At 44.5% G+C, this 25,718-nt stretch overlaps 1 protein-coding gene across 1 annotated transcript in view; it reads right to left on the bottom strand.

Moving 5' to 3' along the window:
- Positions 1-25,718, bottom strand: part of TTC33 (tetratricopeptide repeat domain 33) — a 202,859-nt gene that overhangs the window by 166,887 nt on the left and 10,254 nt on the right. Inside the window, exon 2 of the mRNA XM_044276705.1 lies at positions 5,990-6,216. Coding sequence (XP_044132640.1) covers positions 5,990-6,210 — 221 coding nt within the window. The 5' untranslated portion in view covers positions 6,211-6,216. The remainder of the gene's footprint in view (positions 1-5,989; positions 6,217-25,718) is intronic.

Below are 25,718 nucleotides of genomic sequence, written 5' to 3'. Positions count from 1 at the left end.
ATCTCTGATTGGAATATTCATTCCATAGTCATATTAGGATTGATAATTTATAACTTATGTAGCAATACTACCTGATATCCGAGATTGGTCATAGTTTGAGAAGAGCAAGGGTTCGTATCTGTCCTTATCACTAATAATTGTAGATCTCATAATTGTCGTCGAGACGCTTGTATTACATTTTTATGTTTGAGAGGTGATATGGAACACTAGTAGTCGTATTAGAGCCATCTAGTGGCGAATTTTGGGTACTGCATATCACTGTGTTATTGCATATTATTGAGTGTCACATTCATTAAGCTTTGATTGCATTTTAAATAATTGTATAATAAATCATTTATATTTTTGCATAGATGCTTGTACCTTATTTTACTGATTGCACAACATAATTAAATTAACAACGATCTCTTTTTGAGGTGTTTTATATGTCCAACTCCCTTTCAAATTTTTCCTTTGATCCTATCTTTTATATAAAGCATTTGCTTTATATCCCCGACACTGCATATACATAGAGCTATATGAAAAAAAATCAGCTAAATGCAGTTACCACTAGGGGGAGCTCTGGAGATTACTGCATACAGATATATACAGCCACCACTAGTGGGAGCTCAGAAGATTACTACATACAGATATATACAGCCACCACTAGAGGGAGCTCAGGAGATTACTGCATACAGATATATACAGCTACCACTAGAAGGAGCTCAGATTACTGCATACAGATATATACAACCACCACTAGAGGGAGCTCAGGAGATTACTACATACATATATATACAGTCACCACTAGAGGGAGCTCAGGCTATTACTGCATACAGATATATACATCCACCACTAGAGGGAGCTCAGGAGATTACTGCATACAGATATATACAGCCACCACTAGAGGGAGCTCAGGAGATTACTGCATACAGATATATACAGCCACCACTAGAGGGAGCTCAGGAGATTACTGCATACTGTTTTATCATTAAGTTCTATGTGTAAACAGTCTGCATTCTGCTTCATAAAAACAGTGCTCTAACTGATATAAAGATATGGGAAATTCAGTGATCAATCTGCCGTATCATGGGGCCCCATACGTGACACTTGACACCTTTAAAGTGCCATACACCATATTCCTCAAGGGTCAAGACAAGGTAAGTGAAGAAGCACATAATCGGGCCCTTCTCTGTACGATGACCTTCCCAACCTGGAAAAAAAAATTAAATCTGATGAAGCCATGAGAATGTAATGAGCAGAGCATAAACTGGACAGCGATGCTGAGAACCGACGATGGGAGCCAGGAGGACTCGGGATTGTAAACCGCAGCACAAATGCTTCTTCAGAGTTTTAAGGTCCTGGAAATCTCTGGCAGAGAATAACTTGAGAGTTGTTCCAGAACGCTTCCTACACGGCGGAGCGGCCAGCAGCAGTGATTTATGAGCTGCAGATCTCACACCGCCGACTCAAGAGTTCCTACGGACCCGTGGCACTCGAGAGATGCTCATTCTCATTGAGAATACTAATGAGCTCCAGGAGAAGAGTCAGCGAGGACTCACACCATCCCACGCCGTCAGGTCCCAACATCTGCACGCTATAATAATAGTGTTATAAACTCTCGTAATGTAATAAACTCACTGAGGGTCTTTCTTAGGCTCCCAGTTGCCATCTGCGCCACGTAACTGTCACAGGGCGCCACCTCCCTCTGTCTAACCACCAGGATGTCGCAGTTGCTATTGAGCGCAGCTTCTAAGGGGTTTGACGTCAGAATGAGAGGATTCGCAGCGGTCACTTACCGCCATCCGACCACACTGACCACATAGGCACAGCACGGTATTAATAAACCTCCTTCCATGGTCACAATAAAGGATCCAATGCCTTGACACTCTCAGACAGACTGGATGAAGCATTAGTAATCAGATTTTTTTTCCTTTTATTTTATTTTTTATCTGGCAGTTTACAAGTTTAATAACTGAGGATTTAGTGGTTTGTACGATGACGAAGCAAATCTTCTCCGAGAGTAGGAAAACACTTTGTATCCGAGAAGCCAGGACAAAAACGAAACGTTTTGCCAGATGAATACCGGAGTGGCCGCACAAAGGAGAGGAGGCGAGTGAGTCCACTTTATATTATTGCTACATACAGTGAGGCTGAGGACACAAAGTATCACAAGAGACCGAAACATTCACCTCTGGAGAGATCGGAGCGGTGCGTTACTGGGACTATGGGGGCGTGTAATTCCACCCCAACGCTTGGTATCACCCTTCTCTGTCGTATTGTTAAAAAAATTACATATGGGAAAAAGTAGGGCGACGATGGACATGGCCGCCATTCAGTGGGGTTTCTGTTTTAAACATGCCATGAAAGTATGTCTGCTCTTAATCGCCCCATCCCCTACCTAGTGCAGTCAGCAGTTTAGCCTGGTCAAAACTGCTGACACTCCCTTTAATATTTATGTACTATCCTTAAAGGGCTATTCCCATCACATACAATGGGGGCATATCACTAGGATATGCCCCATTGTCTGATGGGAGCGGGTCCCACCGCTGGGACCCGCACCTACAACGAGAACGAAGCGGGGAGCGCTGTGGCTGGAGGACTCCGGATTTCCCAGGGTCCGTCCACCACCAAGAGCTGCTCCCATATTAGTGAATGGGAGCGCACCGCGCATGCTCCCATTCATTTTTATGGAGTAGACGGCAATAGTCGAGCCAGCCACTATACAACGTACGGCGCTCAGCAAAGCGCATTGGTCTCCTCAAACAGCTGATCAGTGGGGGTCCCAGGTCTCGGACCCCTACTAATCAGAGACTGAGGACCTATCCAGGGGACAGACCACCAGTATAAAAAAGTCAAAGAACCCCTTTAAAATAGGTCATCCATATTCCATAAGCAGGGGGTTAACCCCTACTGATCAGCAGAATGAAGGGGCAGCTTCCCCTTCATAGTTTATTAGGCGCGCTGGCGTTGTGGCCCCTTTATTCTGCCGATCAGTGAGGTCATAGGTTTTGAACCCCCCCACTGATGGCGTGCACTTAGTAAAACCCAGAAAACTACATGGACCGTCTTGCACCAGAAACTTTTTTTCTGGTTCCTACCTGAATATCAGACCCCGACGTGCACTTTATCCCATCATTTGGTGCAATTTGCGCCCTAAAAATGTCTCATATCATTTGTGGATAAATATTCGAATTTAAAACGATTCTGGCGAACAGATGGATCACGCAACGGACCATAAGTGTCTCTCCAAAAAGTCGGATGAGATGCAGGTGTCTGTAATCCCATGTCACGGACATGCAGGTCTATGAGACTCCCGCTGAGAGTGCGACCACAACTGACAAAGGAATGACTTTCACCAACTTTCTAAAAACCAGGAAATTCCAATAGAAAACAGAACAGCTTCCATTCCACCTCCCAAAAATCCCATCTCGAAGGCTTCCACTGCCCCCATGTGGCCAAATAAGTAAACCACATCATCCTGGTGAACGGCCCATAGACAGGTTGTGGACTCCACTTACCCCAACTCGCGGTCTCCTCCAAGGTTTTCTAAAAAGGTCATATAGCTATGGACCTCAAAAAGCTGCATTTCATGCGGAGTGGTCATCACGAATACTAACGCCGCTAAGACTAAATTCGCACAACGGTGAACCAAAGTCTATGGGGTTACTCCCATGGCTGTTTTTTTTTTTAACCGCCTGTGAATAGCAGCCGTCAAAAAATAGGACATCTCCTTTCACGGCCAGACGGACCTCAATGAAATGAATGGGCCTGTTGTTAAAGGGGTCGTCCAAAAATATGCATTCAGCCTTTGGATGAAAACAATGTTCACGTTCAGTGACAGCAAGCAGAAATTGAAAATGGGCAAGGCGTTAATTCTCAAAAGCATGGTAAAAGGTTGCATTTATATTGATGACCTATAGTCAGGATAAGTCATCAATATCAGATCGGCTGTTTGACGAGAAGGCGCGCGCCGCGCTAGCGCTGCCTCCTCTTCATTGTTTACCTGCTCGCCGTCACATCCGCAGGTGAGCAGTGTAGTTACACCTAAGCCATTCGCTTCTATGGGACGGCTCTTTACTATTCACAGCAAGCAGGTAAACAGTGAAGAGGAGGCGGCACAGGCACACAGCTGATCAGCGGGGGTGCCGGGTATCGGACCCCCGCCGATCTGATATTGATGATCTATCCTGAGGACTTGTCATCAATAGTAATAACTTAGACAACCCCTTTAACAGCCGTATAGACAGAAGTGCACCCATCTAACGGACATTAAGTCTCTTTCAGGGCCTTATATAAACTGGGGCTATTATGGACACTGGGGGCACTACAGAGGGGTCATTATAGATAATGGGGGCACTACAGAAGGGTCAATATAGATAATGGGGGCACTACACGAGGGGTCATTATAGATAATGGGGGCACTACAGAAGGGTCATTATAGATAATGGGGGCACTACAGAAGGGGTCATTATAGATAATGGGGGCACTACAGAAGGGGTCAATATAGATAATGGGTGCACTACAGAAGGGGTCAATATAGATAATGGGTGCACTACAGAAGGGGTCAATATAGATAATGGGGGCACTACAGAAGGGTCATTATAGATAATGGGGCACTACACGAGGGGTCATTATAGATAATGGGGGCACTACACGAGGGGTCATTATAGATAATGGGGGCACTACACGAGGGGTCATTATAGATAATGGGGGCACTACAGAAGGGTCATTATAGATAATGGGGGCACTACAGAAGGGTCATTATAGATAATGGGGGCACTACAGAAGGGTCAATATAGATAATGGGGGCACTACACGAGGGGTCATTATAGATAATGGGGGCACTACAGAAGGGTCATTATAGATAATGGGGGCACTACAGCAGGGGTCATTATAGATAATGGGGGCACTACAGAAGGGGTCAATATAGATAATGGGTGCACTACAGAAGGGGTCAATATAGATAATGGGGGCACTACAGAAGGGTCATTATAGATAATGGGGGCACTACAGAAGGGTCATTATAGATAATGGGGGCACTACAGAAGGGTCATTATAGATAATGGGGGCACTACAGAAGGGTCATTATAGATAATGGGGGCACTACAGAAGGGTCATTATAGATAATGGGGGCACTACAGAAGGGGTCATTATAGAAGGGTCATTATAGATAATGGGGGCACTACAGAAGGGTCATTATAGATAATGGGGGCACTACAGAAGGGTCATTATAGATAATGGGGGCACTACAGAAGGGGTCATTATAGATAATGGGGGCACTACAGAAGGGTCATTATAGATAATGGGGGCACTACAGAAGGGTCATTATAGATAATGGGGGCACTACAGAAGGGGTCATTATAGATAATGGGGGCACTACAGAAGGGTCATTATAGATAATGGGGGCACTACAGAAGGGTCATTATAGATAATGGGGGCACTACAGAAGGGGTCATTATAGATAATGGGGGCACTACAGAAGGGGTCATTATAGATAATGGGGGCACTACAGAAGGGGTCATTATAGATAATGGGGGCACTACAGAAGGGGTCATTATAGATAATGGGGGCACTACAGAAGGGGTCATTACAGATAATGAGGACACTCCTAAACAGAGATGTGAGCCTAGCCTCAGGTACCTGGCTGCAGCAGGAGCCTCTCCCCACTGTTATGACTCCGCCCAATGACTAAGCTCCACCCCTTCTACCATCTCCCAGGCAAGAAAATTGAAGAGTACAAAGCAAATATTAAGAAGAACATTTCTCCCGTTCCCTTATTTCAAGGCTTCATCTCCCTTTAAAGAGGCTCAGTCACCTGGATCAACCCTATCGGGGTCTGTCGATGGTATCATTGCAGAGAAAAATACGGGTATCGTTTTAATCAGCATCATCAACCCCACCAGGCTATAGGGGTGACAGAGCCGCTTTAAGTCACATCTAATATACAATTCATTCCATCCATTCCTGATGACACAAGACAATGGATAAGTGTGACGGTCATTGCTCGTACCTTCCGTTGAGGGCCAGTAAGGCTCCTTCGTCCTTCAGCCGTTTACTTTTAGCGATATTGTCCTCCAGAAGAATTTCCTTCTTGCGCTTAATGGAGTGCAGCCAGTCCACGTCATCGCTCTCCGCGTTAATGGACTCATCGGCGGACTCCTTTTCAAAGTTCTGAGAAGTCACCTTTGATACTCTCTCACCAATCTTCCTCTTCCATCCAAAGGAGGCCATGGCGGACTGTAAGAGACAGCAGACCAATCAAACCTACTGTCAGTCCAGGTCTGATGCATCTGGTGTGTTTTATGTACCTGACATTTTCCTCCCTGGTAGCGCCCCCTGCTGTCTCTCCTTCTGGTCCACCTTCTCCTACATTCAGTAGCTTCCCCGCTGCCCTCAGCGCTCGCACACCTTTCACTCATTCATCCGCACATAGATGTATATAGATCTATCTCTCTAGGCTGTGGAGGAGGGAATTGTGGGGGCACTACATACTAGAAGTATCTCTGGGACTATTTTCTATGCATGGGAGGAAGGCAGATACTTAATGAGCTGCTGCTCACTCACAGAATGGGAAGAAAGTCCTCAAGGTACGTTATTCATTTACTGGATGGCCCCTTTAAAGGTTGTGAAATACAATACATCGTTTTTTTTTCACATGTTAGTTACCTTAGTAAGGAGAAAAGTTGCACTAAATTTCAGGCTGCAATCTTAAAGGGAGTCTTTCACCTAATTATGGGCAGAGGAACAGCTTTTCATATTGCGCATGCGCCGGCCAACTAAAGACAGCTGGCCGGCGCATGCGCATAATGAAAAGCGGTTCCTCTGCCCAGGAGCAGTGCGCAGGTGCGGGCCAGTTCCCAGCCTGACTTCTTCTCTTGCCGCTCGTGACGTCCGCCGGCTGGAGGAGGTAATAATAGGACAGAAGGGCTGAAAGAGGTGTGTTTTTCTGGGCACATCGCCCAGTAACGCCGCCCCTGGGCACCTTCAGAAGCTCATTTGCATACGTTTAATTTAAAGTGTTATTTTCATGATCTGGACGAGGGACACTCGGTCTAAAACGCTCAGATTAGGTGAAAGACTCCCTTTAATCTTCATTTTTTTTCATTTTCAGACCCCTGATATTCAGTTTGCATTTCTCAAAAGGACGAGTCCCTCCCAGTAATACATGATAGATCTGTGAGTCCATGGTGCTGCTGTCTTCCCTAGCTCTCATGTTAACGCTATGTATGCTGATGTTACAGCCATTCCACTGATACCTCGCCACAACCTGTCCTCTCCAGAAATCTCTCTGCAAATATAATTTACTAAAACATACCCAACATGTCATCTTCAGTCTTCATATTACAGTTTTATAATATGCTAATTAACCTCTAGGTGCAGGGGGGGCGTTGCCCCTGCTCCTAGAGGCTCCGTTCTCCCACCTCTGGCCACGCCCTTCTACACTATATTGACAGGCCAGGCAGCCTTCCCCTTCAACTGCCGGCCCTATGCGCTGGGGAAATCTCGTGCGTTCAGTATTGGGCGCAGTCGCAGTGAGTAAAAGGGCGCTCGCCGGCTTCCTCACTGCACCTGCGCTGAATACTGAATGCACGAGATTTCCCCAGCGCACAGGGCCGGCAGTTGGAGGTGAAGGCTGCCTGGCCTGTCAATATAGTGTAGAAGTACAATTACTGTACTTCCCCTTTAAGAGCAGGGATATGGTGTGTTAACCAACATACACTACTACTAATGTCCTATTGGACTAGATTCCACCAATTTTTCCTGCACCTACCTGCTTCTGTCAGCCCACTAAACCGTTTTTTGTTTTTTTGGGGGTTAATAATAATCCCTATACTGCGAGCTCTGCATACATAAGCTAAATATTCATTTTGGTTCAGTAGAATTTGATAAAAAGCTATTTTTATAATATGTAAATTACCTTGCTACCAGCAAGTAGGGCGGCTACTACTGGTAGCAGCCGCATCCTCCGATCCTAATGACGCCCCCTCCGCATTGTGATTGACAGGGCCAGGGAACGGAATCGTTCTCTGCTGGCCCTGTTTGAATTCCAAATCTCGCGCCTGCGCCGTACCTGTCTTTAATCGGCGCAGGCGCACTGAGAGGCGGTCCATCCTCAATGCGCCTGCGCCGGGTGTAGATGTGACGTCATCGGCGCAGGCGCATTGAGGATGGAGGGGCCGAGAGAGCGGCCGCCTCTCAGTGCGCCTGCGCAGATTAAAAGACAGGTACGGCGCAGGCGCGATATTTGGCCCTGTCAATCACAATGCGGAGGGGGAGTCACTAGGATCGTGGATGCGGCTGCTACCAGTAGTAGCCGCCCTACTTTCTGGTAGCAAGGTAATTTACATATTATAAAAATAGCTTTTTATCAAATTCTACTGAACCTAAATGAATATTTAGCTTATGTATAGGGAGCTCGCAGTATAGGGATTATTATTAACAAAAAAAAATTAAAAAAATAAAAACGGTTTAGTGGGCTGACAGAAGCCCTTTAACTAAGACTTAACTTTTATTTCCTATTTGTTTAATAATACTGGTGTAAATAGCTAATTAGTTTAAATTTTCAGTGATCACTGGCCTTTATATGTCACTTAGACCACCTTGTCAGGACTGTCACCTGACTAGGTTACTAGGTTGATACACACTTATGCCAACAGGCTGCGCGCTGCCTGTATATTAGATATGCGCTGTGCGATTCATTTTTCTTATACTGCTAGGCCATAGTGATTTACGGCCATAAAAATCAGAGCTTCACGCTGTCCCCCGACATGTTTCGCCGTATCAAGGCGTCTTCAGGGGTTAGGGCAGAGTGTAGTGTAGAAGGGCGTGACAAGGGAGGTGGGAGAACTGAGCCTCTAGGAGCAGGGGCAACGCCCCCCCCCCTCACCTAGAGGTTGATTAGCATATTATAAAAGTTATATTTCTGGAGTAACGGGGGCATAGATAAAAGTAGGAATAGGCTAGTTAGGTTTAGCAGACATTAGCACATCGCTAATGTCAGCTAGTTTAATAGAGTTAATTCTGGTGACAGAAACCCTTTAAAGGGAATCTGTCAGCAGTTTTGACCATGCACTAGGTAAGCTGGAGAGAGCAAGACAAGCATACCTTTTGTGAGTTTTTTTATTTATTTATCAGAAGTAGTGTGAATATGAAGTTAAATTCTGCTCCTGCAAATGGCCAGGAGGCGGGGCTTCACTGTGTGCTGAGAGGCAGCTCAATGCAAAGAGCACTTCACAATTTAGCTCCTCCTCCTGGGCACTTGGAGGGGCAGAACCTGGCAGAGTAAAACCTCATATCCACACTGCTCCTGATGATGAATGCAGGAATCAGATTGCAGCAAAACTGGCACAGCTCTGTAGACTGGTTAGTGGCTATAAAATGTACTGCAAGTTCATTCAAATGGAAATGAGCTGTAATTCCCAGCACAGCCACTAGGAAATGTGTGGCGCTGCGCCTGGTAAACAATGATTATTATTATTTATTTGAAAGCGCAATTAACCCCTTAAGGACCCTGCCATTTTTCACCCTAAAGAGGACCTTTCATGGATCCAAAACATTGTAAACTAACTATCAGGATATGTAGCGCGGCGCCCAGGGATCTCACTGCACTTACCATTATTACTGGGCGCCGCTCTGTTCGCCTGCTGTGGCCCCCGGTATATTCTCCAGCTCTGTATGCTAATTGCTAGCATCGGAGCAATGGGGAGGAGACTGCCCTTTTTCTCAATGCACGTTCCTTCTACCTGTCTGTAGCGCTGTCCAGTCAAAGTGCAGAGCGTCACAGCCAGGGTGAAGGTGAGTTTTTTTTTCCTCACTGGCTGTGACGCTCTGTGCTTTGAGTGGACAGCGCTACAGCCAGGGAGAAGGAACGCCCATTGAGAAAAGGGACAGTCTCCTCCCCTTTGCTCCGATGCTAGCAATTAGCAAAGAGAGCGGTAGAATATACCGGGGGCCACAGCGGGGAACGGAGCGGCGCCCAGGAATAATAGTAAGTGCAGTGAGATCCCTGGGCACCGCTCTACATGTCCTGATAGTTAGTTTACAATGTTTGGACCCATGAAAGGTCCTCTTTAAGGACCAGGCAATTTTTTTGCAAATCTGACCAGTGTCACTTTATGTAATAATAACGTTAAAACGCTTTTACTTATCCAGGCCATTCTGAGATTGTTTTCTCGTCACATATTGTACTTCATGAAAAGGATAAAATGGAGTCAAAATATTTCATTTTTATTTATTTAAAAAAAATACTAAATTTAGCAAAAAAAATTAAAATTAGCAAATTTCCAAATTTCAATTTCTCTACTTCTATAATAGATAGTAATACCTCCAAAAATAGTTATTACTTTAAATTCCCCATATGTCTACTTCATGTTTGGATCATTTTGAAAATGACATTTTATTTTTTGGGGACGTTCGAAAGCTTAGAGGTTTAGAAGCAAATCTTAAAATTAAAAAAAAAAAAAATCCAAAACCCAATTTTTTCAGGACCAGTTTTAGTTATGAAGTCACATTCTGGGGCTTACATAATAGAAACCACACATAAATCACCCCATTTTAGAAACTACACCCCTCAAGGTATTCAAAACTGATTTTTACAAATGTTGTTAAGCCTTTAGGTGCCCCACGAGAATTAAAGGAAAATGGGAATTTCACTTTGTTTTTTTGCAGATTTTAATCTATTTTTTCTGTAACACATCAAGGGTTAACAGCCGAACAAAACTCAAAATCTATTACCCTGAATCTGGAGTTTACAGAATCACCCCATGTGTGCTCAAAAACTGATGTATAGGCACACAGCAGGCTTCAGAGTGGAAGGAGCACCATATCGCTTTTGGGGAGCGGATTTAGTTGGAATGGTAATTGGGAGCTATGATGCAAATGAGCACACTACTGATTGGTGCTCTGCAGCACGCACAGAGATCGTGAGTGCATGCAAAAACTGTAGTATAAAAATTCATTAGTGTTAAAAAAGTGACCAGAGGCTTAGTGGCCCCACCATCCCAGGTGAGCACATGATATGGTCAGCCCTCTGTTAGTGCAGGTTGGTGTCCTGTATATTCACATGCAGGAGCTGCAGTAGTGTCAGCTTCTAGTATTCAGCCAACTTGTGTTTCAAGTCCAGCGTACAAGGTTCGGGTTATCTAAGAATTCCGTTATGGATTCCGCTACCGCGGACCATAACTTATGGATTTTTACGCTCCAGAACTGATGCATCGACCGACTCATTGTATAATCAGATATATGCCAGCAAGGCCCCCGTTGGTAGATCACTTTCACTGTATTTGTGAGTTATACCTCCCTTCTGATCCTCAGCTGTGTCATGTGTGTTATGTGTAGACCAGAAGCCAGCTTCTCCATGTATTCCTATGGGAGCCTCAATGTCAGTCTCATAGGAATGAATAAAGAACTAACTGACTTCCTGTCCTGTGTCAGTTGGAGAGGCAGGGTGTTCGTCACATGACACAGCTGAGGATCAGAAGGGAGGTTATAATCTGCAAATACAGTCGCTGGTAAGAAGGTTACATTCACTACAGTTTACATCATGGAGATTTCTAACAGGTCAGAGAATAATTTTTTGGGGTGGAGAGCTTCATTAATATTTAGCATTTATGGATGTGTTTCTTTATTTTCATATATATCTTATGCATCTTCTTTTTCATGTTATACAGTCCCTTGAAAAAGTATTCATACCCCCTGAACTTCTCCATATTTTCTTCAGCTTACAGCAACAAACTTAACCCTTAGGATACAGTTGTTGTTTTTTTTCATTTTTGTGTTTTCATTTTTCTTCCCCATCTTCCTTGAGCCATAACTTTTTTATTTTTCCATTCACATAGCTGTATGAGGGCTTATTATGGCATACAATGTAGTGGGAAGCGGTAAAAGAATTCCAAATGGGGTGGAATTGGAATTTTATGACCCCCCATAACTTTTGATAATTATATCTACTGAGCTGTGTCTGGGCTCATTTTTTGCAGGACAAATCTGTAGTTTTTATTGATACCATTTTGGAGTGTGTGTGACTTTTAGATCAAATTTTTTTTTGGGTAAGAGAAGCAATGAAAAATGGCAAATTGGACATTTAACCCTTTTTTCCGTTACGCAATTCGCCGTAGTGGGAAAATATTTTAAATATTTAAATAGTACAGGCGTTTTTGTTTGCGGTGATACCCATCATTTTTATATTATTTGTTATTTAGATATTTAGAAAGGGGAGGGATTTAAACTTTTATATGCATTTTTATTTTTTTGAACAATCATGGGTTTTTAAAATGCATTTATTTAGCCCAGGCGTGTCAAACTCGTGGCCCTCCAGCTGTTGCAAAACTACAACTCCCATCATGCCTGGGCATACTACAGCTATCAGGGAATGATGAGAGTTGTAGTTTTGCAACATCTGGAGGGCCATGAGTTTGACATCCATGAATTTTTAGCCTGTCACCTGGTGGCCAAAATAAGAATTGCAGCGAGGCCAGAGAGGATGCAGTTTTTTGGGGGGTTTTTTACACTTTTTTAGACTTTTTCTTTTTTAAGGATAAAACAATGAAATTACAAACAAAAAAAATTAAATAAAATAAAAAAAAACACCATTACATTCAGTTACAGTCAGAGAAAAGGGGGTTACGCAGCATTGGCATATCATTCCAGATCAATACATTTCCAATTTCAGCCCACAACCCTAGCATTCCTTCATGCAAATGGTCTTCATCTGCGACTGTCCAACATTCACACACAGCACTCACATGGGCAGCGACCCACAGACACCTGAGTCATTGCTATGGACTATCCTGACACAAAGCTGGCCCTCAACCAGAGACCCCAAATCTTTTCAAACCTAGCTTCAAAGTTCAATTTGTACATAGGTAATGCTGCATTAATAAGTAATAACCTATAGAGGATTCTATTATACTTGGTAGGAAAAATTTCAATGACAAGGCCCGATAGACTAACTTCTGGGGATATAACTGCTGGAAGACCCAGTCTAGAATTAGGATATCTGTGCACTTCTTCCCAGAAATCTGCAATAACCGGACATTCCCAAATCATGTGTATCAACATCTCTCTGCCTCCACCACACCTGGTACAGATATCTTATGCGAGTTTATGCATACGTGCCAGACGTACAGGAGTCAAATATACTCTGTGTATCCACTTAGCCACTTGCACAAATCACCGTTGACCTCCATGAGGAAGCCAGTTCCTTCTCACGTTGCAAGTCTAGAGTCATAATATCACCTTTCCATTTAGTAAAAGCCTTGGCTATAGGAGAAGATTGGTAGGATATTGGTGTCCCGTAGAAGGAGGAAACTATTTTTCTAGGGTCTGCGCAATTTTTTCCACCTCCCTATAGTCTAGCCGCAGAGGGCCAGCCCCGAATTGTGATACAGATGCATGCCTCAATTGGAAAAACCTAAAAAGGGATGAGCGTGGAATGTTGTATTCGGGCTGCAGAGCAGAGAAGGTCTTAAAACCCCCCTCTTCATACAATTGGGTGAGGTGTTTAATGCCCCTCTGCGGCCAGAACTCAAAGTCTGGCAAAGAAAATAATTCTTGGAGTTTAGGGTTTCTCCATAGGTAAAACTGATCACCATATCGCACTCTGTCCCTTATCCCCCCCCTCACTACGACAAATGAATTCCATGCGTTGATCACCCCCGCCATAAGGGAAGTAAGATGTTTCACTGGGTATTTGCCTGCCCTATAGGCCAAATTCGTCATGGCCTTGTATGATCCCATCAGAGCCGCCTCCAGCACCATCGCAGGGTTGTTTTTTAATCTGCCCTAATCCACCGGGACGCGTAATTCAATTGTGTGGCTATATAGTATAGATACATGTCGGGGAGAGCCAAACCACCCATCCCATAAGGGGCTCGAAGAGTCTCCCTGGCAATGCGGGGCACCGACCGACGCCACAGAAAGGGGGTCAACAGGCGGTCAAGTGCTTGAAAATTTGACTTTGGCAGTACCATGGGGGCCGCCCTATAGAGGTAAAGGAGCTTAGGGAGGATAACCATTTTAAAAACATTGATTCGTCCTATGAGGGACAAGGGTAAGTTTTCCCAGGCTTTAAGCTTTTGTGAGGCATAGATCATCACTGGACCCATATTGAGTGCAAAGAACCGGGTGGCATCCTTATGAATATCTACTCCCAGGTGTGTAAATTTATCTACTATTTGCAGTGACGAGTAGGAGGATCTAGATCGTGCATGGACATCGTACACCGGGTATAGTAATGATTTACCCCAATTGACCCTCAGCCCCGAGTATGAACCATATTCGTTGACCACCTCAAGTAGAGCCTCGAGCAGAAGGGCCCACATCTCCCAGGTAAATTAACATGTCGTCCGCATATAGTAATATTTTTTCAGAAAGGCCAGCGATATCCCAACCTTGTATTCTCACAGTTCCCCTTCTATGCGCAGATAATGGCTCCATTACCAAAGCGAACAGGAGGGGAGACAATGGGCACCCCTGTCTAGTACCCCTTCCCAATAACAATGATTTGGACAAATACCCATTAACTCTCACCCGGGCCGTCGGCTGCAGATAGAACTTCCTCACATGGCTACACTTGCTCTGGGGGACCCCCACTTTCTTATACTTCCCACATGAAGCTCCACTCGACCGAGTCAAATGCCTTCTCAAATCTAGTGAGGCAATAGGCGCCTCAGGTTTATATTGGTGGTTTTCCCTGGCATAAAGCCCGACTGGTCAGTACCAACAATAGATAGGATGACTGAAGAGTGCTAAAACTTTAGTTAGAATTCGTATTTATCAGCGAAATGGGTCGATAAGAACTGCATTGGTCCGGTGGCTTCCCAGCTTTGTGGATCACAACTATAGTGGCTTCATAAAAAGACGCAGGTAGTGACCTGTGCTCCAGTGTGTGTGCAAATAACTTACTCAGCCTTTGGCTAACTTCCTCTATCTGAAAATTATACCACTCAACCGGAAAGCCATCCGGACCGGGGGTCTTCCCCCTCCGCCAGGGATGTCAAACTCGTGGCCCTCCAGCTGTTGCAAAACTACAACTCTCATCATGCCTGGGCATACTACAGCTATCAGGGAATGATGGGAGTTGTAGTTTTGCAACATCTGGAGGGCCATGAGTTTGACATCCATGCCCTCCGCCATGGAAAGAAAGGCAGTTTGGATGCAGCCTGTCCAGTTTTTTGTCCAATATAGCATTGGAATCACCCAGCAGAAATAGTGGAGCCGGCGGTAGTACGGCTACCCGGGCCATAATCTGGTCTAAAACCTCCCCGTCAAGGTGGGGGGACATATATCCCTGCAACCATAACAGCGCGGCCTGTAATAGTGCCCTGCAGCAGTACGTACTTCCCAGACGGATCAATGTGCACAGAAATCAGTTGAAACGGCAATGCTTTACTATCCAGTGTGGATACTAGGGGTCGACCGATTATTGGAAGTACCGATATTAATCGGCCGATATTCTGGATTTTGTACATTATTGGTATCGGCATCTAACCTTGCCGATATACCGATAATGCGTATAAAGCAAATACTAGTGAGCGCTTCCATTATGGAAGCACGCACTAGTATGCATCGGGTGCCGGGACGGGGAAGAAGCGCAGCAAGCGCTTCCCGACACTCACACTCCCTGGTCTTCTTTGATGGGGCCCACGCTGCACTGTCCTGACGCACCATGACCTGACGCTGCACACTGTCAGGTGACAGTGCAGCGCGGGCCGGAGAACACAGGGGAGCGAGACGCCGGACCCGGAGATAAAGAAGAGCCGCGGCGCACGAGAGGTGAGGAGTTTTTTATTTTATATATCTGAGGTCTGATAGGGGTTAACTAAGGTCTGATAGGGGTTAACTAAGGTCTGATCTGAGGTCTGATAGGGGTTAACTAAGGTCTGATAGGGGTTAACTAAGGTCTGATCTGAGGTCTGATAGTTAACCCCTATCAGACCTTAGTTAACCCCTATCAGACCTCAGATCAGACCTTAGTTAACCCCTATCAGACCTCAGATCAGACCTTAGTTAACCCCTATCAGACCTTAGTTAACCCCTATCAGACCTTAGTTAACCCCTAAGGTCTGATAGGGGTTAACTAAGGTCTGATCTGAGGTCTGATAGGGGTTAATAAAGTCAGTGAGGGGGGGTGGAAATTGGCATTTGGCACTATGTAAATTATAAATTGACTACCAACTAAAGGCTTTATTAAAATTATAAATTTACAATATACTGTGCCAAATGCAAATTTCTACCACCTCAGTGACTACCAATTAATAGAATATATATATTATGAGATATAAAATATCGGTATAAATTATTGGCTATCGGCCTGAAAGTTCACAGATTATCGGTATCGGCTCTAAAAAAAATAATAATAATCTATATCGGTCGATCCCTAGTGGATACACCTCTGGCATAGTTAGAATAGGTCGCATTGTACACGTATCCTACCCATGGTCTTTTAAGCGCCAATACTTTTTGACCTCGGAGGTGTGTTTCCTGGAAGATAAGAACATCTGGGTTATGTTTCTCTATACACTCACCTAAAGAATTATTAGGAACATCTGTTCTATTTCTCATTAATGCGATTATCTAGTCAACCAATCACATGGCAGTTGCATCGATGCATGTAGGGTTGTGGTCCTGGTCAAGACAATCTCCTGAACTCCAAACTGAATGTCAGAATGGGAAAGAAAGGTGATTTAAGCAATTTTGAGCGTGGCATAGTTGTTGGTGCCAGACGGGCCGGTCAGAGTATTTCACAATCTGCTCAGTTACTGGGATTTTCACGCACAACCATTTCTAGGGTTTACAAAGAATGGTGTGAAAAGGGAAAAACATCCAGTATGTGGCAGTCCTGTGGGCGAAAATGCCTTGTTGATGCTAGAGGTCAGAGGAGAATGGGCCGACTGATTCAAGCTGATAGAAGAGCAACGTTGACTGAAATAACCACTCGTTACAACCGAGGTATGCAGCAAAGCATTTGTGAAGCCACAACGCACACAACCTTGAGGCGGATGGGCTACAACAGCAGAAGACCCCACCGGGTACCACTCATCTCCACTACAAATAGGAAAAAGAGGCTACAATTTGCACGAGCTCACCAAAATTGGACTGTTGAAGACTGGAAAAATGTTGCCTGGTCTGATGAGTCTCGATTTCTGTTGAGACATTCAAATGGTAGAGTCCGAATTTGGCGTACACAGAATGAGAACATGTATCCATCATGCCTTGTTACCACTGTGCAGGCTGGGGGTGGTGGTGTAATGGTGTGGGGGATGTTTTCTGGGAACACTTTAGGCCCCTTAGTGACAATTGGCCATCGTTTAAATGCCACGGGCTACCTGAGCAGTTCTGAAGGCAAAAGGGCATCCAACACCGTATTAGTATGGTGTTCCTAATAATTCTTTAGGTGAGTGTATAGTTGAACACTAAGGACCTCTTTACCTTATCATTTAACCCCCAGACTTTCCAGGAGAACAGATTACATGTCACTTCCTGCAGAAGTGGTAGCTGCAAATACAGTGGAGGAGTTTAAGCATGCATGGGATAGGCATAAGGCCATTAGGGCTGCAACGATTAATCGATGTAATCGATTATATTCGATAACTGGATTCGTTGTCGACGAATCCAGTTATCGAATAATCGCCGATTCGTTGCTATTCGGGCGGGCGGGCGGGCGCTGCATCTTTATTTTACCTTTTTACAATGACGCTCCCGCTCCTGTAACAGCCAGGCAGAGCGGACGGCGGCGAACGTCACTCACTCACGTGACACGCCTGCTCCGCCTCCTTCATTCATGAAGTGGGCGGAGCAGGCGCGTCACGTGATTGAGTGACGTTACGCCGCCGTCCGCTCTGCCTGGCTGTTACAGGAGCGGGAGCGTCATTGTAAAAAGGTAAAATAAAGATGCAAGCATCGGGGCCGGGGCTGTTAGGGGGAAGGGGGAGGGGGGATCTGTCTATGGCACTGCTATGGGGAGAGGGGTCTGTGTATAGCACTGCTATGGGGAGGAGGGGGGGTCTGTGTATGGCACTGCTATGGGAAGGGGGATCTGTGCACTGTTATGAGGAAAGGGATCTGTGCACTGTTATGCCCATAACAGTGCACAGATCCCCCTCTCCATAACTACGCCGTCCACAGATCCCCCTCTCCATAACTACGCCGTCCACAGATCCCCCATAATAGTGTCGTCCACAGATCCCCCATAATAGTGTCGTCCACAGATCCCCCATAATAGTGTCGTCCACAGATCCCCCATAATAGTGTCGTCCACAGATCCCCCATAATAGTGTCGTCCACAGATCCCCCATAATAGTGTCGTCCACAGATCCCCCATAATAGTGTCGTCCACAGATCCCCCATAATAGTGTCGTCCACAGATCCCCCATAATAGTGTCGTCCACAGATCCCCCATAATAGTGTCGTCCACAGATCCCCCATAATAGTGTCGTCCACAATTTGTTTTAATATGGCCTTTGAACATAATTTTTTCAAGTAAGATCATATAAACCTCTCTGTTTTGTAATTTTGTCGTTTTTCCCGATTAATCGATTAATCGTAGAAATTAATCGGCAACTAATCGATTATTCAAATAATCGTTAGCTGCAGCCCTAAAGGCCATCCTTCATATAAGATAGGGCCAAGGGCTATTCATACAGGGAGTGCAGAATTATTAGGCAAGTTGTATTTTTGAGGATTAATTTTATTATTGAACAACAACCATGTTCTCAATGAACCCAAAAAACTCATTAATATCAAAGCTGAATATTTTTGGAAGTAGTTTTTAGTTTTAGCTATTTTAGGGGGATATCTGTGTGTGCAGGTGACTATTACTGTGCATAATTATTAGGCAACTTTATTTTTACCAGTGAAACCAATATAACATCTCAACATTCACAAATATACATTTCTGACATTCAAAAACAAAACAAAAACAAATCAGTGACCAATATAGCCACCTTTCTTTGCAAGGACACTCAAAAGCCTGCTATCCATGGATTCTGTCAGTGTTTTGATCTGTTCACCATCAACATTGCGTGCAGCAGCAACCACAGCCTCCCAGACACTGTTCAGAGAGGTGTACTGTTTTCCCTCCTTGTAAATCTCACATTTGATGATGGACCACAGGTTCTCAATGGGGTTCAGATCAGGTGAACAAGGAGGCCATGTCATTAGATTTTCTTCTTTTATACCCTTTCTTGCCAGCCACGCTGTGGAGTACTTGGACGCGTGTGATGGAGCATTGTCCTGCATGAAAATCATGTTTTTCTTACCTTGCAGACTTCTTCCTGTACCACTGCTTGAAGAAGGTGTCTTCCAGAAACTGGCAGTAGGACTGGGAGTTGAGCTTGACTCCATCCTCAACCCAAAAAGGCCCCACAAGCTCATCTTTGATGATACCAGCCCAAACCAGTACTCCACCTTGCTGGCGTCTGAGTCGGACTGGAGCTCTCTGCCCTTTACCAATCCAGCAATCTGGCCCATCAAGACTCACTCTCATTTCATCAGTCCATAAAACTTTAGAAAAATCAGTCTTGAGATATTTCTTGGCCCAGTCTTGACGTTTCAGCTTGTGTGTCTTGTTCAGTGGTGGTCGTCTTTCAGCCTTTCTTACCTTGGCCATGTCTCTGAGTATTGCACACCTTGTGCTTTTGGGCACTCCAGTGATGTTGCAGCTCTGAAATATGGCCAAACTGGTGGCAAGTGGCATCTTGGCAGCTGCACGCTTGACTTTTCTCAGTTCATGGGCAGTTATTTTGCGCCTTGGTTTTTCCACACGCTTCTTGCGACCCTGTTGACTATTTTGAATGAAACGCTTGATTGTTCGATGATCACGCTTCAGAAGCTTTGCAATTTTAAGAGTGCTGCATCCCTCTGCAAGATATCTCACTATTTTTGACTTTTCTGAGCCTGTCAAGTCCTTCTTTTGACCCATTTTGCCAAAGGAAAGGAAGTTGCCTAATAATTATGCACACCTGATATAGGGTGTTGATGTCATTAGACCACACCCCTTCTCATTACAGAGATGCACATCACCTAATATGCTTAATTGGTAGTAGGCTTTCGAGCCTATACAGCTTGGAGTAAGACAACATGCATAAAGAGGATAATGTGGTCAAAATACTCATTTGCCTAATAATTCTGCACGTAGTGTAGTATTCAGTATATTGGGCAGACTAGATGGGCCAAATGGTTCTTATCTTCCGACACATTCTAGGTTTCTATTCGGGAGGGGGGGTGCCACCACACCCGGCGTTCTTCAGAGTCCCTGCCCCATTTACACACACACCAAAGTATGAAAAACCTGAAACTCCCTACCACAACCCCCACCCCACCCAAACATCCCCAACTGGTCTGAGCCTATTTGTCCCTAACCTACGTAGTAAGGACTTATGGAAGACTAAGGCGCTATCTGCCTATCTAAATGGAACAAATGAAGCCAAGAACTGACTAAGGACAGAGCTTAACCCCTGTCAATAATTATACTGCAAATTTGTTAGAAGTTATCCTACTTCCAACAGGAGGGCACCACAACTACATAATAAAACAAGAACACCCCAAGGGGCAGTGGCGTTCCCTCAAACCCCAGAAAAGGAAATAAGAAAAGTGAGCAGCGGAAGTTCCCGCGAGCGGGTTGTATGCAGAACTGGTCAATCCAGTCCAATGCTTCTTCTGGAGTCTGGCTCGATCACCATTCCTGGATCCGCAGCTTAGAAGGGTACAGCATTGCATACTTGATCCCCAACTCACGGAGGCGAGCTCGGACATTTGTACATTGCCTGCGTTGTTTCTGCAATTCAGTTGTGAAGTCTGGATAAAAGGAGGAGATCTTGGTTGATAAAAAATAATAAAAAATGTAGCTGGTTCCTACACTGCCCTGAAAATGTAGGCTTAGGTAAGTCCAAGAGAGGCGGTATATTAGTGTCAGGTACCTGTCTGCGGAAGCCACCTTGACGCCTGGTAGATGGGCCCGACACAAGTTTGATAAAAAAATGTGCGCAAAGAGCCATTCTTCCATTTATAGTAGGTATAATACCACTTTAATTTAGAACGATCCCCATTTTTGAGCTTTATAGTTTGTATGTGTAAAGTTGTGCAGCCAATGTTTGCTTGATGGATATGCACCTGTGACTATGAATATGAATGTGCTAGTCTAAACGTTCTTGTAGTAAAAGGAGATCTTTACATTTTCATATTGAATGTCCTTTTTCCTGGCTGCTTTTAGAATGGCATCCCGGTGTCTATAGTTGAAAATTTTCATAATGAAATTGGTGCGGAACCCGGAGGAAGTCTTGTAGGAGTCCTATAGGCTCTCTCCACGACAAAGCTTGGGGCCCAAGGAAGGTTCGAATCAGCTGTTCCACATAGAGTGGAGGGCTCCACCCCAGAGATCTTTCAGGTAGTCCCAGAATTCTAACGTTATTTCTTCTATTGCGGTTTTCCGCGTCCTCCACTCCGGCCTGCAGGGTCTTCACCTGATTTTGCAGATTTCTGGCGACTTCAGTAGTAGCAGATGCTGAATCTTCCACATCACTCAGGCGACTCTCACCCTCCTTTGTGCGATCTCTCATTTTGTCTAGGTCATGGCGCAGACAGTTAATGTCAATTTGTAAATGATCGATTTTCACGGTTAGCGCTGCCTAACATGCAGCTATAGCGGACATTATCTTATCAGCTTAACTCAGTATCCACGGAGGAACCTTGTTCGGGGTCAAAGTCATTCTGACTCATATTGTCCTCCAGTGCTTTCGGTGATGTAGGTGCAGTAGAAGATATGGTTTTACGTCTTATAAGTATGTTTCAGATATGATGTGCGTTGCAGGTTCTCCTTAGAAGGAATATACTTTGTGGCAACGATGTCCCCTGGATAGAACCAGAGACAGTTCAGATTGTGATGTGTCAGGTTGCCCTCCGTGCGGGTTTGATATTTTAGTGATATTTCAGCAGCTTGCAGGACCTCAGAGTTAAAGAGTACAGATCACCAGTGTCCATCTATGATGAATAAACAGGGTTCCCTAGAAGACGGGACAAATCCCAGAGGGAGAGGGGGCTGCAGACTAACTCCACCGAAAATGAGACCAAGGCTACTCAGCCAGGCTCTGGCCCCCACTTCACCTCTATTAGGACTTGGGCAAGAAGTGGGGGTCTCCAACCTCCTCCACAGCTTCAGTGAAAGCGCTCCTCTATCTGATGCACGTGGTTGAGCGCCACATGAGGGAAAGATGGCCGCCCACTGTCTCTGGCAGCCGCAACATGCATTCTCCTGCCCTTTGGTCAGGATGCCCCTGTAGTGGTGTCTCCTCCAGGCTTCAGGCGGCGTAATGGGGGGGAAGCAGAAGCAGTAGTGGGGAGCGCTCAGTAATGTTCGTGATGTCCCGCCGACTCACCCACTCCCGGCAGGGAAGATGGCCGCCCGCTCAGATGGAGGAAGGAGCGCAGCTCACCGGAGCCGATGGTGGATGAGAGAAGCCGCTGACAGCGTGTCACAGGTCTGGGGCGAGGGCAGGGGTCCTCCTACTGATATAGTGTGGCTCTCAGTTGTGGTCTGTCCTGTCTGGAAAGCAGTATTTTAGGGGAGCTCAAGCCTGAGACGTCCTCACACCATGCTCGGCAGGCCACACCACAGTTTTGTTTTTTGGACACTTTAGATGCTGTGATCTCACTTGATCACGGCATCTAAAGGCTTTAATTACCACGATCTGCATTACTGCCGGTTGTGGTAATTAGCCGCAGGTCTCTGCTGTTTGAAACAGCAGAGACCTGCCGGCCATGACGCCCACTGCACATGCGAGTGGGCGCCATGTTTGCTCATAGCGCCAACGCCATAGCGAAAATGTATTTTATTGTGATTTTATGTGATAGACCAACACAAAGTAGCAAGTATGTGTGAATTGAGAAGAAAATGATACATGGTTTTCTAAATGTTTAACCCCTTTAGGGCACATGACGTACCGGTACGGCGTGTTTCCCCGAGTCCATAAGGACACAAGACGTACCGGTATGTCATGGGTTTAAAACGCGATTGCGGCACGGTGGGGGTTAATCGGAACAGGATGCCCGCTGAAATCATTCAGCGGGCATCCTGTCACAACGCCGGGGGGGGGGGGGCATGTAACCCCCCCGTATTGGCGATCACAGCAGTGCTTTCTGCAGTCAGGGACCGCGGGGATCAGAAACTTTAAAATCCCCAAAATAAAGATTTTGCACCCCTGAATGATTTTATGCCGGCGGGTTTGCAGGCGGGATCGCGATCCCCCGCCCGCCTCCTCTTGAATATTCATTGGCGTCCAGTGGGTATACCAGAGAGTCAGCACATTGCTGACACTCTGGTATAAATGTCTAACATCTGTGCTGTGACGAGGAAGGTTCCCATGGCAACAGGACGCCATCTCAGGCATCCTGCTGTCCATGGTGCTGAACAGATCTGTGCTAAAGGCATAGATCTGTTCAGTGTAAGTAAAATACAGTACAATACACTATATAGTGTACTGTACTATACAGACATCAGACCCACTGGATCTTCAAGAACCAAGTGGGTCTGGGTCAAAAAAATAAAAAAAGTAAAAAAAAGTGAAAAAAGTAAAGATAAAAAAAAAACATTTATCACTGAATAAAAAAAATACACTACACATATTTCAATTTCCTCATAATTTTTTTATTTTTATGGCGTTCACCGTGCGGAGAAAGTAACATGAACGTTTTATAGATCAGGTCGTTACGACCTGATCTATAAAACGTTCATGTTACTTTCTCCGCACGGTGAACGCCATAAAAATAAAAAAATTATGAGGAAATTGAAATTTTGCCCACCTTACTTCCCAAAAAAGGTAATAAAAGTGATCAAAAAAGTCGCATGAACGCCAAAATAGTACCAATCTAACCGTCATCTCATTCCACAAAAAACGAGACCCTACCTAAGATAATCACCCAAAAACAGAAAAAACTATGGCTCTCAGACTATGGAGACAACTAAAACATTATTTTTTTTTGTTTCACAAATGAAATCATTGTGCAAAACTTACATAAATAAAATTGTATACATATTAGGTATCGCCACGTCCGTGACAACCTGCTCTATAAAAATACCACATGATCTAACCTGTCAGATGAAATGTTGTAAATAACAAAAAAAAATATTACGGTGCGAAAAAAGCTATTTCTTGTTACCTTGCCTCACAAAAAAATCATATGTACCCTAAACTAGTACCAAAAAAAATAATAAAAAAAATCTACCCTATCCCGTAGTTTCTAAAATGGGGTCACTTTTTTGGAGTTTCTACTCTAGGGGTGCATCAGGGGGGCTTCAAATGGGACATGGTGTCAAAAAAAAAAAACAGTCTAGCAAAATCTGCCTTCCAAAAACCGTATGGCATTCCTTTCCTTCAGCGCCCTGCCGTGTGCCCGTACAGCAGTTTACGACCACATATGGGGTGTTTCTGTAAACTACAGAATCAGGGCCATAAATAATGAGTTTTGTTTGGCTGTTAACCCTTGCTTTGTAACTGGAAAAAAAAAAAAATCTTAAAATGGAAATTCTGCCAAAAAAGTGAAATTTTGAAATTGTATCTCTATTTTCCATTAATTCTTGTGGAACACCTAAAGGGTTAACAACGTTTGTAAAATCAGTTTTGAATACCTTGAGGGATGTAGTTTCTAGAATGGGGTGGTTTCTATCATGTAAGCTTCACAAAGTGACTTCAGACCTGAACTGGTCTTTAAAAAGTTGGCTTTTGAAAATTTCTGAGAAATTTCAAGATTTACTTCTAAACTTCTAAGCCTTGTAACGTCCCCCAAAAATAAAAGGTCATTCCCAAAATGATCCTAACATGAAGAAGACATATGGGAAATGTAAAGTAATAACTATTTTTGTAGGTATTAATATGTATTATAGAAGTAGAGAAATTGAAACTTGGAAATTTGCTAATTTTTCCAAATTTGGTAATTTTTTTATAACAAAAAATGCATTTATTTTTTTTACTCCATTTTACCAGTGTCATGAAGTACAATATGTGACGAAAAAACAATCTCAGAATGGCCTGGATAAGTCAAAGTGTTTTAAAGTTATCACCACATAAAGTGACACTGGTCAGATTTGCAAAAAATGGCCTGGTCCTGAAGGTGAAAATGAGCCCGGTCCTTAAGGGGTTAATAAATAAAATCTGGAACGTGAGGAATGCATTTATATTCAGCACCCTGTACTCTGATACCCCTAAATAAAATCCAATATGACCAACTGCCTTCAGAAGTCGCCTAATTAGTAAAGCGAGTCCACCTGTGTGTAGTGTATTCTCAGTATAACTCCAGCTGTTCTGTGAAGGTTTGTTAGAGAACATTAGTGATCAAACAGCATCATAAAAACCAAGGAACACACCAGACAGGTCAGGGATAAAGTTGTGAAGTGTAAGAGCTCTTTCACACGAGTGGATGCCGTGAGGGTAATCTGCTGCATGAAAAAGAGCCAAGCGCTGTTCTGGACAGCAGAGACACAGAGCAGTAACATGACTGATAATGCTCCGTATCTTACTGTGATTTTGTAGTAAAAAGGTCACAAAGAGGCAGGGAGCGTTATCAATCATGTTAATGCTCCGTGTCTCTGCTGTCCGGAACGGGGCTTGGCTCTCTTTCTCCCAGCGGATTACCCGCACGGCATCCGCTCGTGTGAAACAGCCCTAAAGGTTATAAAAAATATCCCAAGCTCTGAACATCTCACGGAGCAATGTTTAATCCCTCATCCGAAAAGGGAAGCCGCCCAC

Source organism: Bufo gargarizans, chromosome 1 (assembly GCF_014858855.1).
Source record: "Bufo gargarizans isolate SCDJY-AF-19 chromosome 1, ASM1485885v1, whole genome shotgun sequence".
Lineage (NCBI taxonomy): Eukaryota > Metazoa > Chordata > Amphibia > Anura > Bufonidae > Bufo > Bufo gargarizans.
The sequence above is the reverse complement of the archived record's forward strand: the minus strand, read 5'-3'. Positions and strand labels throughout refer to the sequence as shown.